This window comes from Manduca sexta, chromosome 16 (genome assembly GCF_014839805.1).
Source record: "Manduca sexta isolate Smith_Timp_Sample1 chromosome 16, JHU_Msex_v1.0, whole genome shotgun sequence".
Taxonomy (NCBI): Eukaryota; Metazoa; Arthropoda; class Insecta; order Lepidoptera; family Sphingidae; genus Manduca; species Manduca sexta.
This window is the reverse complement of record NC_051130.1, coordinates 9,427,154-9,440,964: the sequence shown is the minus strand read 5'-3', so window position 1 is coordinate 9,440,964 and position 13,811 is coordinate 9,427,154. Positions and strand designations below refer to the sequence as shown.

The window sequence follows — 13,811 nt, the reverse complement described above, 5'->3', positions numbered from 1 at the left end:
TGAAGTGAAGAAATTTGTTCAAATACTAAGCTCGGAATTATTTATTTTGTCATCGTATAACTGCGTGATGTGTGTGTTTGTGTAGTCATTGTATAGATCAAACATATTATAACGATTACAAGATTTAGACTCTGCATTTACACTTAAGTGAGTAATAATTTTTGAAAACAAAACGTTATAAATTGTTAGGAGTATATGATTTTTTTTGCGTTAGGTTTAATGCATTAAGTTTTTGAACAAAACATGTTTGACGGGATTGACAGGCCGTCTTAAGTATTGACAACTAATAAAATAATTTTCTGTTCAATATTAAAAATGGCATACAAATTTTAGGCAAATATTATATGATCATAAATTAAAATGATGCCTATAATTCTTATTAAACAGTTGATTAAATACAATCCTTAATCTGTGAGAAAGTGCTCAAAGCTGCCGCAATTACTATGTGCAATAGCAATTGGCAATTGCTAATGGGCAACATTTATCAAATGTCACTTAAATGAGCGATTGGTCGGCCCTTTTTGAGCTCCCTTGTTCATATTTTTTAGAATTTTCCGTGTAATATGTTGCTCATATCAGATACTAGCTGAAATTACTGAAGCTCGTAAATCCATTTAAAATTTGTAAGTATTAATACAAGCTCCAAGGTTTTAATTAGTTGTTAAAAATCTGCTTTCTGATTCCTTGTTTACACGTCTGCTGTATCAGTGTTCGCAATCTATTTACAAAGGGGAGGATTGTTGTCAATACTTTGTACAAAACTGATATACACAATTTCCTTGCTTATTTAGATAAAAAAAAAATAACTCGGTCCAATATGCCTATAATAAGTAACCGGTCATTATAATATTCACAATTTCTTTGTTTTTGTAACCCACTTGCGCATATTTCGTTGATATATTACCCACTTCTTGTGCGATTATGGCGCATATTATGATTAAAGTATTATTAATAATAATTTTTTTTAGTTATAATTATGCTGTTATCAATGAATCAGTCTATTTTTGTGTTAGTTGCTTGTAATAGCAGGGTATTTTTAAGTTGATGGTGAGACAAACGTAGCGACGTATCGCCATTCCTAATCATAATTTTGCGAATTATCTATGACTAAACAGTATTGATACAAATTGCATGCATGTAATAAAAATGTATATTTTTAAGAGAAATATGTATTAAATATTTCATCTCATATATGTTTTAAAACTCTGTCAATTTCCAATAGGCAATGATAAGATGATTCCGATTAAAGACAATCAAGATGTTGCATCTTTCCTCGTCACCAAACACTCTTGGAAGGGGAAGTATAAGAGAGTGTTCTCTATTGGCACCCATGGGATCACCACATACAACCCGGATCGCCTGGAGGTGACCAATAAGTGGTTGTATGCAGACATCATCACAATTGCGTCGGCAAAACATTCAAACTCCACTGCCAACCATGATTTTACATTAGTTATGAAGAAAGACAAAAAAGTGGACACTATGAAGTTCTCTTCAGAACACAAGTGCCTCATCCTAACAGAAGCTTTCAGGTTCAGGAACTTGTTTGCTGAAAAACCTAAGGATGTATTTGTAAGTACATCTTTTTTCAGTTAGTATGTCTTATGCTAGTGAAATACTATTTTTTCTCTCAATAATTCTAATTATTCGTAATATGGCATTTCTGTCCATATTGTGTAGGTTTTGGTATGATACATCTAAGAAACCTCATAAGAAACTAGTAATAAATGTATAATAGTAAATAATTATTTATTAATATTAATCAATGAGTCTGTAAATATCTCGTAATTATAACATAGTCATTGATTATTAATAATTATACTAAAATTGCACTCAGGTGTACAAAGTGAAAACCTATTACAATTAATAATCATCACCAATATACAACATAAGCACATTTTATCATAGAAACAGCTGGAGAAATTAGTGCATTGTACACCTTGAAATTGATGACCAGCTGTGACTATGCAATATACAATAAATTAACTAGCATATAACATTGACAGGTATAGCATTAATTTGATCACTTTAATACTTTGTACTGTAAATGACATCCTAATATTCATTTACAGAGATACCAAGCCTATAAACATCACTGGAGTGGAACTCGGTTACCAATAGTACTTGAAGTAGGTCCATGCGCGTTAGAACAACTAGATCCATCTACGCACACATTACTGGCAAGTTATCCATACTGTGACATCCAAGGAATCCTACCGGTGCGGGATGTCTCTGGAGGCTTCGTGCTGGCCGTAGGAGGCTACAGCCGTCTCCATCTGTTCTCCAATTCAATGGACCATCAGATGATAATAAACAAGATGCTTGAAATGGCGAACTTGTCGCTCAGCATAAGTATTAAAGTTCTGTCGGCAAGTACAACTTTGGATGATTACCATGATCAGAGATTTGGAAAGTATAGGTAAGTTTCTTAGATTTATTTTTCATTCATTGGAAATTCTAAAACTGATTCCCAAGTGAAATTATAGATTTTCAATATAGTCTAAAAAATTACAGGAATATTTATTTTTTGCATAAAAATATTTTTCTTAAAACAAATGAATATTATTGTGTTCTTTAAAATCAATAAAATCTAAAATTTTTATAAAAAAAATGTAGAAATAACATTGAATACAACAGTAGTATATCAAAATAATACATTTGTATGCCATGTACAGTAAATTAATTAGATAACATTTCCCCTCTACCACTATTAGTTTCCCCATATTGGTTTAATTACGTTCTCGCCTCTTTTTGAGCATGATGAGTAATGTAACCTTGGTGTTGATTCATTTATCTAATGACATGTCCGTGTATATGTATCATATTCAATTTGATTGTAGATAAATAAATTTGTTACTTTATTTTACAGACATGGCCTATTTATATTAACTGATATTTTAAACTTTAATTGACATGTGTGATTTAACATAGCTTCCTATTACTGTAAAAGGATTTTCAGAACCAGAATAGTAATATAAAATATGACTGCTTTCATACAAGAAAAAAATTGTTTCAGTTGACTTATATCTAGCTAAGCTGAAAGAGTGACATAGCTTGATAAAGGGCATCAATAGCCTAACAGAAATTCTATGAGTTAGAAAGGGATGCATATTATTTTTTGAATACTAGCATTTAATCTTGCTTATGTTGATGCCAGGACAATCTGACATTCCAATAATAATAATAATAATATCAGCCCTGTATTATATACCTACCCACTGCTGAGCATGGGCCTCCTCTACTCCTGAGAGGGATTAGGCCTTAGTCCACCACGCTGGTCTAGTGCGGATTGGTAGACTTCACACACCTTCAAAATTCCTATAGAGAACTTCTTAGATGTGCAGGTTTCCTCACGATGTTTTCCTTCACCGTTAAAGCGAACGATAAATTCACAAAGAATACACACATGATTTTTTTAGAAAAGTCAGAGGTGTGTGTGTAGTGTACTGGCTGGTACGTTTTTCTATAGTGTAAAAGATAAGTATAAAGTGCTTTATCAACTTCTTCCTTAGCCTGCACTGCTTTCTTAATAACCCTCTTTAAGGATCGCACTGCATTTTCCGCGAGACCGTTTGAGGAAGGATGATATGGCGCCGAAAAAACGTGATCTATACCATTAGATTTAAGGAAACTACCAAACTCATTGCACGTAAACTGGGGCCCATTATCCGTAACGATCTGCTTGGGTAGGCCCCATCTGCTAAAAAGTTCACATAACTTATCTATGACCTTCGGTCCTGTTGTATTACTCATATGGAAAAGTTCCGTCCATTTAGATGTAGCGTCCACTACGATCAAGTATGTTTTCCCAAATATGGGCCCCATGAAATCTAAGTGCAGCCTGGTCCATGGATGATTCGGCCACGGCCACATACTCGGAGTTTGCCGCGGCGGAGCATCCGCCTGAGCAGCACATATCTCACAACTACGACACATGCGCTCTATTTCTTCATCAAGTCCGGGCCACCATACGTAACTACGAGCCATAGCCTTGGATTTAACTATACCCATATGGGGCTCATGGAGCATCCTCAAAACTTTTTCCCTACACTTCACCGGAATCAATAATCTATGCCCCCACAACACGCAACTCAATTCTTCATAGAGTTCATCTTTCCGATTAAAATAAGGTCTAAACTCTTCGATATCACAGTCTCTTGGCCAACCATCGCGCAAAAAACTCAATATCCTCGATAAAACCGGATCCTTACTAGTCTGTAGTTTTAACTCTTTATAATCTAACAATAAAGCCTGTTGAACAAAATGCAAATAAGTTTGTTCCGGCACAGTGACATCTTGCTTACTATTTATCGGTAAACGCGACAACCCGTCGGCACCATTTCTCTCCGACCTAACATACTCTATTTCAAAATCATAAGCAGATAAAATGATAGCCCACCTTTGCATACGACTAGCTACCATCGTTGGAATTCCTTTATGAGGGCCGAAGATCGATACCAACGGCTTATGGTCCGTTCTCAAGAGAAAATGACGCCCATACAAATACTGGTGAAACTTTTTGACCCCGAATATTATTGCCAACGCTTCACGATGTATTTGAGAGTAATTCTTTTCCGCGTCGGTAAGAGTGCGCGATACATAAGCTATTGGGCGCTCTCCCGCCCCGCTTGCCGCCGGTTGCGATAGCACCGCTCCAACTCCACGCGCACTCGCATCACAAGTCAGAATAAGAGGCTTATTTGGGTCGTAATGCGCTAAAACCTCTGTACTCATCATTAACTGCTTAATTTTACTAAAAGAACGTTCACATTCGGCCGACCAAACCCAAACCTTGCCCTTTTGAATAATTCGTAGAGCGGTACTAATATAGTGCTCATATTCTTTACGAATCTCGCGTAAAAGTTAATTAGTCCTATAAAAGATCGCAACTCCGTAACATTACTCGGTCTAGGTATTTTATCAATCGCCTCCAATTTCGCTGGGTCGGTTTTAATGCCGTCCTTATGTAAAACGTATCCTAAATACTTTACTTCATCAACTAAGAAAACACATTTTTCGGTTTTCAATTTCATTCCTTTAATATAAAGTCTCTCAAGCACTGCTTCTAAAGCGGCCAAATGCTCCTCCTTATTGCTACCTCCTATTATCACATCGTCTAAAAATACCTCTACATTAGGAATTCCCTTTACTAATTCACACATTATGCGCTGAAAAATGCCCGCACTAGACGCTAGACCATAAACTAATCTATTATACTGAAATAAGCCGCGATGAGTATTTATCACAGTATATTTTTTGTTTCATCTAACTCTATCTGGTTATAGGCCTGGGATAAATCTATCTTAGAAAAATATTTAGCCCCGCCTAGGCGCACCAATAAGTCATCAATTCTCGGTAACGGAAACCTATCTACATATAGCATAGGATTAACAGTAGCCTTATAATCCGCACAGATTCTCAGAGAGCCATCCGCTTTATTTACCGGTACCAGAGGAGACGCCCAGTCGGAACAATCGACTGGCTCGATTATTCCATCGCGCAGCATTCTGTCTAACTCTGCGTCAACACGGTCGCGCAGTGCGTAAGGCAGTGGCCGCGCACGATGGAACACCGGTACCGCCGATTCCCGTAATTTCAACGTCGCCTTACAGCCAGTGAATCGGCCCAAACGTCCATCAAACAGCTTGTTATATCTGTCAAATAATAAGTTTATTTCTTTATTAAAATGAGTCCGATCAACATTACAATGGTTTACATTCGTATTGGTAAATAGTGGTATTTTGATATGTAGTTCAGTTAACCACTGCCTTCCTAAGAGTGAGGTAGTACCTCCTTTTACTACAAACAACTCTAATCGTTTAGTTTGTTCCTGTAACGTACTAGCGGATTAATAACCCCTATGGGTTTTATACTTACACCATTATAAAAATTAAAAACTATCTTGTGCGGCTTCAGTTTTAGATGATTAAAATACGCATCATAGGTGCTCTTACTAATGCATGACACAGCTGAACCCGTGTCTACTTCCATTTGTATAGTACAACCATCAATGGATATGGGCAAACTCACCGCCTTATAATTATTTAAACATAACTGGTGAAGGTTCTCTTCTACATCCGATTGCTCTTCGGCATTTTCCCGTTGATTGGCTTGGCCGTGGTGTATTCCTGTGCGACCCTGAGATCTTGCCACCGCTGGTATTTCACTTGCTCGAGTCTTCGATGCCGCGACAAATCGGCACACTCGCCGTAAGTGACCAACAATTCCGCATCTTCCGCATACGAAGTCGCGGTACCTACAGTCTACATTACCATGATCTATAGAACCGCATCGGCCGGGTCTCAGGCAAAATTCAGAGATGTTTAGGGAATACTGATTACGAGATTGTAGGCAGCCGGGGAGAGTTAGTTCACAGGCATATAGACCAAATTAAAAGGAAGTTTCATAAAAATGAAAACCAAATTAGGAAGGAGAACGCTAGTTTATCCCTAGCGATTCCAATGAAAAGGGTATCTCAACTTCCTAGTGCAGGATTAAGGTCAGCACTAGGTTCAGAACCAGCCACTTTATCATCGGTGCAGGGGCAGAGAGTGTGCGATTCCGCAATTCATACTCCGGTCAGTAGACCGATCGCGACGCGGTCTCCGTTAGTGGAACTTCAGGGTAGTGCCACCCCGGTATCACCTGAATTTCAGGACGCCTTACCGTATGAGCCAACGACTCCACGTCCCAGGCAACGCCCTATTAGGCAGTGTAGATTAACAAACGTTCCTGATTATAGAATGTGAGGTATTATCATTTTAAGTTGTAGAGTTGAGTGTTTTGTTAATTTAGTATGGAGGAGTGTAGTGTACTGGCTGGTACGTTTTTCTTAATATAATGTTTTGTTTCAAAGAAATGTCAGTTTGTAAATAAATGGATTCCGAAGTACAAACTCAGAATATTATTTCCATGTTTTCTGGAATTCTACAGTGTGCCCTTTGCATTTGAACCTGCGGACATTTGTCTTGGCAGTCCCTTCCACACCCAACTAGGCTATCGCCGCTTTCAATTCCAATACACATAACATTTTAGTTTTTGTAATATTTTTTAAATGATATTTTATGCAAAATGTATGCTTCAATCTACCTTGCTTTTCAGCGGAGATCAACACCAAACGTCCCTAAGCGAGTTTACGGTGCATAAAGTCAACCCGGCGCGGCATATGGAGCCGATGCGACGGACTCTTTGTCTCTCCGATACTTGCATACTAGAGAGGGATCCGCAGACTTATTCTGTAAGTTGGCATATGTAAATACATTCAGCTGTTAATTATAAGGTGTATACTGTCACATTTTGATGCAAATAAAATTTCAAGAAAGTATTGAATGTAAATAAATCTAACCAACAATCATATAGCATACTAACCATGTGGCATTTGTATCAGAAATGTTTCCAAGCTAAACAAAATGAAAGAGAACACACGGTTACACCTATAGTAATATATGTATCATATCTAAGTGCATGGCTTAAACCCGCGGTTACACACCCCCCCCTATCTTCCTTTAAATATCAATATTTCGTTTTGGTATGTAATGCTTATATGTTTTTATAGGTGGTGTGTCTGCGGCCGTTGTCAAGCGTGTTCGCGTTAGTCAGAGACTCAGAACACCCGCAAAAGTTCGCTATCGAGTATATGAACGGACAGACGCGCACGTACCTCGCAGGAGAAAGGTGGGTAGTGTAAATGTTTCCATACACATACGTCATACATACATTAAACTTAAGGAATAGTAGGCTGACTAACTATAAATGTTTTAGTATATTTAGGGCTGATTATACACCATTTTAACCCGTATACAAATACAGAAATCCGCTGCCAAATTGCGGTCGTATCTTTCAGAATAGAATACGTCTGATAAGTCATCAGCGTAGGTATACATCGTACCTCGCATCTTCAACGAACGCTACTTAATAATCTCACATAGATGTTAATTTCAAAATGATGATGAGGGCTGATTGAGTACGCCCTGTACGTCTTTTGTGTTTGCAAACTGTGTAAAGAAAATTATTCGTGATGGGCAGAGACATAGATATGTCCCTGGTGTTATCTGTGTTAGTTATAAATAAAAAAATAATCTTTCCATAAGTGTACCACATGCCTGTGAGGGTGTATGTCGTGTTGTAGGGACGCGCTGCTGGCGTCGCTGCTGGACGGCGTGCGCTCGAGCGGGCAGCGCGACGTGCACGTGCGCTCCACGCACACGCCGCGCGGGTACCGCCTCGGCCCGCTGCACCACTCCGTCGACGAGGAGACCGAGGCTAACCATCTCAGGCAAGCACATCTAACACCTATATTTTGTTTTAAACTGGTGTGAAAGGAATTGTCATTCCCTATACTGGCATGGGAAGAGTAGAAGGTAAACGTCCTCGCGGCTAAACACCCACCTAATGGACAAACGTCATTAAATCGTCTACAAAGTGTTCCGTTACTGAATGTACACGCAGTGCCATGAATAGAGAGAGATGGAGAAGTCTAGCAAAAGTCGCAACCAATTTTTCAAACGATCCATAACCTCGACCACTCCGCAAGGGGTGGACGACTGAGAAGATGAAGATCCTAGCATACAAAAATTCAATACCACTTGGAAAACATGACTATAGGAATCTTTAGTTCATTGTATTATCAAATTATGATTTTAATATTTATGTGGTGTCTAGTAATGACAAAAAAGAACAGGTCGCTTCGCTGTTGTAAACGTCCAGCCAGTATAAAAACAAAGGTAAAACAACAATGTACTACATTGTTTTGCACTATTTTCCTTATCATCATCAATCAACCTATTATCCTCTGGTAGGCCGTAGGCCTTGTATTGGTACATATTTTTCTCGCTATGAGATAATTAACCCAAGTTGTGAATTATTCAAATCCCGAAATTAATTATTTTTATAGTTATAAATATGTCTCACACATCTCTGCTGGTTGGCAGAAAAACATATACCTACCGAATGGAGTCTCGCATACAAGAATCTCGCCACTCATTTATGTATATCATTCCAGATTGTTCCAAAACTCAGTGGGCATGTCTCGTGCGGAGGTGATAGAGCGGTTCAACGCGAACGTGGGGTACAGCGGACTCATCTACTCAGTCAGCCAAGACGTAAGACCTCTCTCTGTCCACTACAGCTTGCATCCTATACTACTGTGTTTTATGTAGTTTAGAGTAAGACTTATTTTATATGGAGATGCTTGTAGTGTAGTTTAACAAAGGTTTTATAAATACTAATGCTTTATATCATTATATGTTTTCATGATTTTTATAATCTGTGTAATTTACGACTCATTTTTAAGAGTCATTTTCGCTATTTTTACGTTATAATAAGACTTATTTACTATTTTTTAGTTAAATAAAATTGTACATATGAAATCAGTAACTGCATTTTTAAATCGATTGATCTCATTTCTTTTAAATCATATAAATATAAGATAAAAGAGCAACATTTAAACCATATATTATGTAATATTCGTGTATTTTATCATCCATTCTATTAATTCGCTTGTCGCTTTGCTGCTTGAAAGTTTAATTTTGTCAGTTCTGGGCATATTAATGTAATGTTGTGTGCCTTATAGGCTCGTCCCCTGTTGTGGCTGTTTCTTACGTGGGATCTAGTAAGTCCCCCATTTCATTATTATTTTTACACTCCCTGGGGTTAGGTAATTGAGGATGAGATGACGTCATGCGTTTGAGGTGGGTGTGCGCTTGGTTGTATTTATAGAATGTATATAGTTTTTTTTTTCATGAGAGAAGTTACTAAAATGCAGAGGTTTTATTGGTGTCAGAAATAGCAAAGGTTAAGGTTTTAATTGTAATATTTATCTTTGGGGTAATATTTATTGTCTTGAAAACATATAGTAAAAGATTTTTTTTACAAGCGTAATAGTAGATATTTTTTTACTCAAGGACTGCAAATTGAATATGGTAATGAGTATTTTAAATATCGATAGAGTATTATAATATGTCGATAATATCATGTTTTCTTATATCTAATTTAGGAGGTGCAGGGTTATGGCATGAAAAATTTTACACGATTATCTTATGGCGCAATTAATAAAATCGTTATATGTTTTGTAAATATTCATCAGAAATATCGATAAAACTATTGAGTTGGGAACAGTTGGCATTGGTTTGCATGTTATAATTGTTTAAAAATATTTAAATCAGAAATTATGCTATTGTTAAGAACTAACATGATTTTGATTAAAATAAAAAGAATTATCACTGATAACAGGGATACTTTTACTAATATTTCACCAACCAACCAACGTATCCGACTTTTCAATGACCAACTGCCTTGGTTATTCAAACTCTTGGTGTTTTTATAGCAAAAGGTTTCACAAATACCCTCAAAAGAATATTTTTATCGTAACACTATTGTATCGAATATAATTTTCGTGTTTCTTTTCATTATCGCGTTGATATAACTTTTTTACAGCTGAAAAACATGTCTTTTTCATAAAATATTGTAAATAATCACCTTCTTAAATCTACAGTTTTCTAACATGAACATGAACCATTAGCTATAATTTAAAATATTTTTTTTTATCAAACTCACAGTACGGCCGTTTCAAACTGATCGGTTTGAAGTTAGGCACGACACGCGCCATCCACATTTGTCTTCACCTCCAATCCCCAAAAAGTAAAATAATAACATTATTGTCATTAGTGACTAACTTCAGGATGGCCATTAATGAGCTACCTACTGTGTTTGTATATGAAATGCTTATCTTGAACTGTGGAATAATACAACTGGCTCACTATTGCAAGATGCTATGTTAACTTTAACTTATGTTGGAAAAAATAGATATTAAATATTTGGTTGGTAAAATACAGTCGTATGATATAATATATAGTTCATTTGTGCAAAAAAAATATATATAGAGCCTTGTAATAGTGAGCTAGCGATAAGAATTTGCCAACTGATTGGCTTGCATCGCTAAGACTTTTCATATCAGTTGTGATGTACGTAGAATACGGACAGCAAATTTAGGTAGGGGTAAACACTCTCAGACAAAACATATAATTGGGGCGTCATTTTGAGTAAGCAAGTAGCAGCACTCTTATACCTGAATGAAGGTATTTGCAACAGCATTTAAAACATACAAAGCAAACCCGCATAATGCAATTCACACGCTCAGAACGTCCCGCTGCACGCTCCGTTAATATGTTGCTTAATGTTTTCAAATGCATATTTGTCTAATGTATACAATCAGTATGTATGTATAACTGTTCGTAATAGTTATACATACTCCTAAGACCTATCACGTTAGCGATATTTTAATGTGTTTCGCGAGAGATTGATCAACGAATTCGCCGTAAAATTGTTAAGGCGAGTGTACAAAATTGCACGTACTAGAGATGCACGTGTACACGCACGTTGACCAATAGCCTCGTACTAAACACGAATTAGTATGATAATACCCTAAGCCATACTGATGTCCGTAGCGGCTATTCGCGGAGAACAAAGAGAAGTTGATCACTGGAGCGTTGAACGCGCTGGTGAACAGCGCCGCGTCGGCCGCCACGCTGCCGCTGCGGGAGCTCGAGGCGCAGTTCCACGCGCTGCGGCGGCTCTGCGCCAGTAAGGTCGGGTTTGCCGCGTTCACTGCGCTGCCCGGGTGAGTCATATTGTATGTGTCCATAGATTGAACTAGACCTTATTTCATCAGACGTAGACAATGTTTAAGTGAATGAAAGAATGTGATTCATCAAATAATATCATTATTGCCCTGTATTATATACTGTCCCACTGCTGAGCACGGGCCTCCTCTACTACTGAGAGGGATTAGGCCTTAGTCCACCACGCTGGCCTAATGCGAATTGGTTGACTTCACACTCTTTTGAAATTCCTATACAGAACTTCTTAGGTGTGCAAGTTTCCTCACGATGTTTTCCTTCACCTTTAAAGCAAGCGATAATTTACAAAGAATACACACATCATTTTTTTTAGGAAAGTCAGAGGTGTGTGTCCTTGGGTTTTGAACATGCGGACAGTCGCCTCGGCAATTCGTTCCACAACCAAATAGGCTATCGCCGGTTCATTGTAATTCATCTAAGTGAAGTTATATCTTACGCAGTATTTTACTTTCCTTGAAGCTATCTATTGTTTAAGCGATTATGGAACTTAGTGGGGCTCGTTTTCGCGGATGTAATGGTGTATAAGTACATAATAAAGCTCGGTGGTTGTCAGTTTCCGCGAGTGGATCGGCACGGCGGCGGTGGGCGCGCTGCGGCGCGGCTCGGCGGCGTGCTCGCACGCGGCGCTGGACGCGGTGTGCGCGCTCATGCAGCCCATGCACCAGGAGCCCGACCTGCGTCAGGAGCAGCTCAACAAGGCCAGCATGCTCTCCTCGCCGCACTTCCTCGACGGACTGCTCACCATGTGGGCCGAGCACGTGGTATGGACACATTACTTGTCACATAGGGCATATTCTACAGACTTTGCATAAAGGTTTTATTTCGAATTTTATCACATTTAGGTATTGCTGTTTTTGTATAATGTGAAATTCGTGTGGAATAATTAATGATATTTACACCATAATTAAGTAAAAAAAACTAACCACGTAAGTATTATTTATTGCTTTTCTGATTGTTAATATTATGGATTTTTCAGATGGCAGGTACTGGTGCGTTGGTAGTGGCGGCCATGTTGGATTTCCTAACATTCGCGCTGTGCGTTCCGTACAGTGAGACAACGGATGGAAAGCAGTTTGATCAGTTACTCGAAATGGTCGCTAATAGAGGACGGATTTTGTTCAAATTATTTGAGGTAATTAAGGGATGGGTTCGTTTGTTGGTAATCATTAAAAATATATAGAGTTAAGTAATCTATAAATTTTCTAATGGATTTGTTGATTATTCTATCGATGATCGAAAGGATTATTGATTTATCAACTGTTTTTTTTGTAATTGCAATTTATACATATTTGAAATGAGCACATTTATCTCTGCTTTTGAACTATTTAACATTAAACGAACAACGCCATTATTGATACGATACGTGTAATGTAGAGAGTGTTGTGTCGCAGCACCCGTCCATGGCGATAGTGAAGGGCGGCGGGCTGGTGATGCGCGCGCTCATCGAGGAGGGCGGCGGCGGCGTGGGCGCGCGCATGCAGGCGCTGGCGCTGGCCGAGGCCGCGCTGCCGCGCCACCTGCTCGCCGCGCTGTACGCGCCCGCGCGCCTGCACCAGCGCCACCTCGCGCGCCACCTGCTCGCGCTCTGGCTCGTCGACCACGCGCCCGCGCACGACCTCATGAAGCGGATCATGGTACGGTTTTATAGTAATTGCGATTTTTTGCAGGATGTCTAGCAAATGTTAAGACCCTTTAGCACTATGCATTTATGCAACTTATATCCTATGTCGATAGGCCAATACCAGTATGAGCATGTGAAATGCCAAAAAAAGGACTACGAGACCGTGGGGTAAATATTGTCACCATTTTTTTTACAGCCATCTGGCTTGTTAGCTTTCCTGGAGTCGACAGAAGCGCCACCGGCGGAGGCGCTGGCGGCGGACCGCGTGGAGGAACGCGACAATCTGCAGCTCGCGCAGGCCTCTGCGCCGCGTCCGCGAGCGAGACACTGGGACGCGCTCGAGCGACAGGTCAAATACGTCGAGAAACATCTAGAGGTATGTTTAATACTGTGTACTGTAGATAACATATTCACGTACGTGTTCAAACATGTACAAAGTTATGTATGTACGTACGCACGTATGCGTATATACATTCATGTTTGTACGCACATACGCATACGAACTAAGACTTAAATTTAACCGACTTCAAAGAACGGCGGCTCTGTATTCGACC

At 38.8% G+C, this 13,811-nt stretch overlaps 1 protein-coding gene across 1 annotated transcript in view; it reads left to right on the top strand.

The window, feature by feature from the left end:
* The first annotated feature begins 472 nt into the window (after nucleotides 1-472).
* LOC115446493 (dnaJ homolog subfamily C member 13) overlaps nucleotides 473-13,811 on the top strand; it is a 32,817-nt gene continuing 19,478 nt past the window's right edge. Inside the window, exons 1-13 of the mRNA XM_037439155.1 lie at nucleotides 473-623; nucleotides 1,223-1,572; nucleotides 2,073-2,419; nucleotides 7,102-7,237; nucleotides 7,556-7,674; nucleotides 8,129-8,275; nucleotides 9,002-9,101; nucleotides 9,572-9,610; nucleotides 11,445-11,617; nucleotides 12,190-12,397; nucleotides 12,613-12,768; nucleotides 13,028-13,270; nucleotides 13,454-13,633. Of these exons, the coding sequence (XP_037295052.1) occupies nucleotides 1,234-1,572; nucleotides 2,073-2,419; nucleotides 7,102-7,237; nucleotides 7,556-7,674; nucleotides 8,129-8,275; nucleotides 9,002-9,101; nucleotides 9,572-9,610; nucleotides 11,445-11,617; nucleotides 12,190-12,397; nucleotides 12,613-12,768; nucleotides 13,028-13,270; nucleotides 13,454-13,633 (2,187 nt within the window). The 5' untranslated portion in view covers nucleotides 473-623; nucleotides 1,223-1,233. The remainder of the gene's footprint in view (nucleotides 624-1,222; nucleotides 1,573-2,072; nucleotides 2,420-7,101; nucleotides 7,238-7,555; nucleotides 7,675-8,128; nucleotides 8,276-9,001; nucleotides 9,102-9,571; nucleotides 9,611-11,444; nucleotides 11,618-12,189; nucleotides 12,398-12,612; nucleotides 12,769-13,027; nucleotides 13,271-13,453; nucleotides 13,634-13,811) is intronic.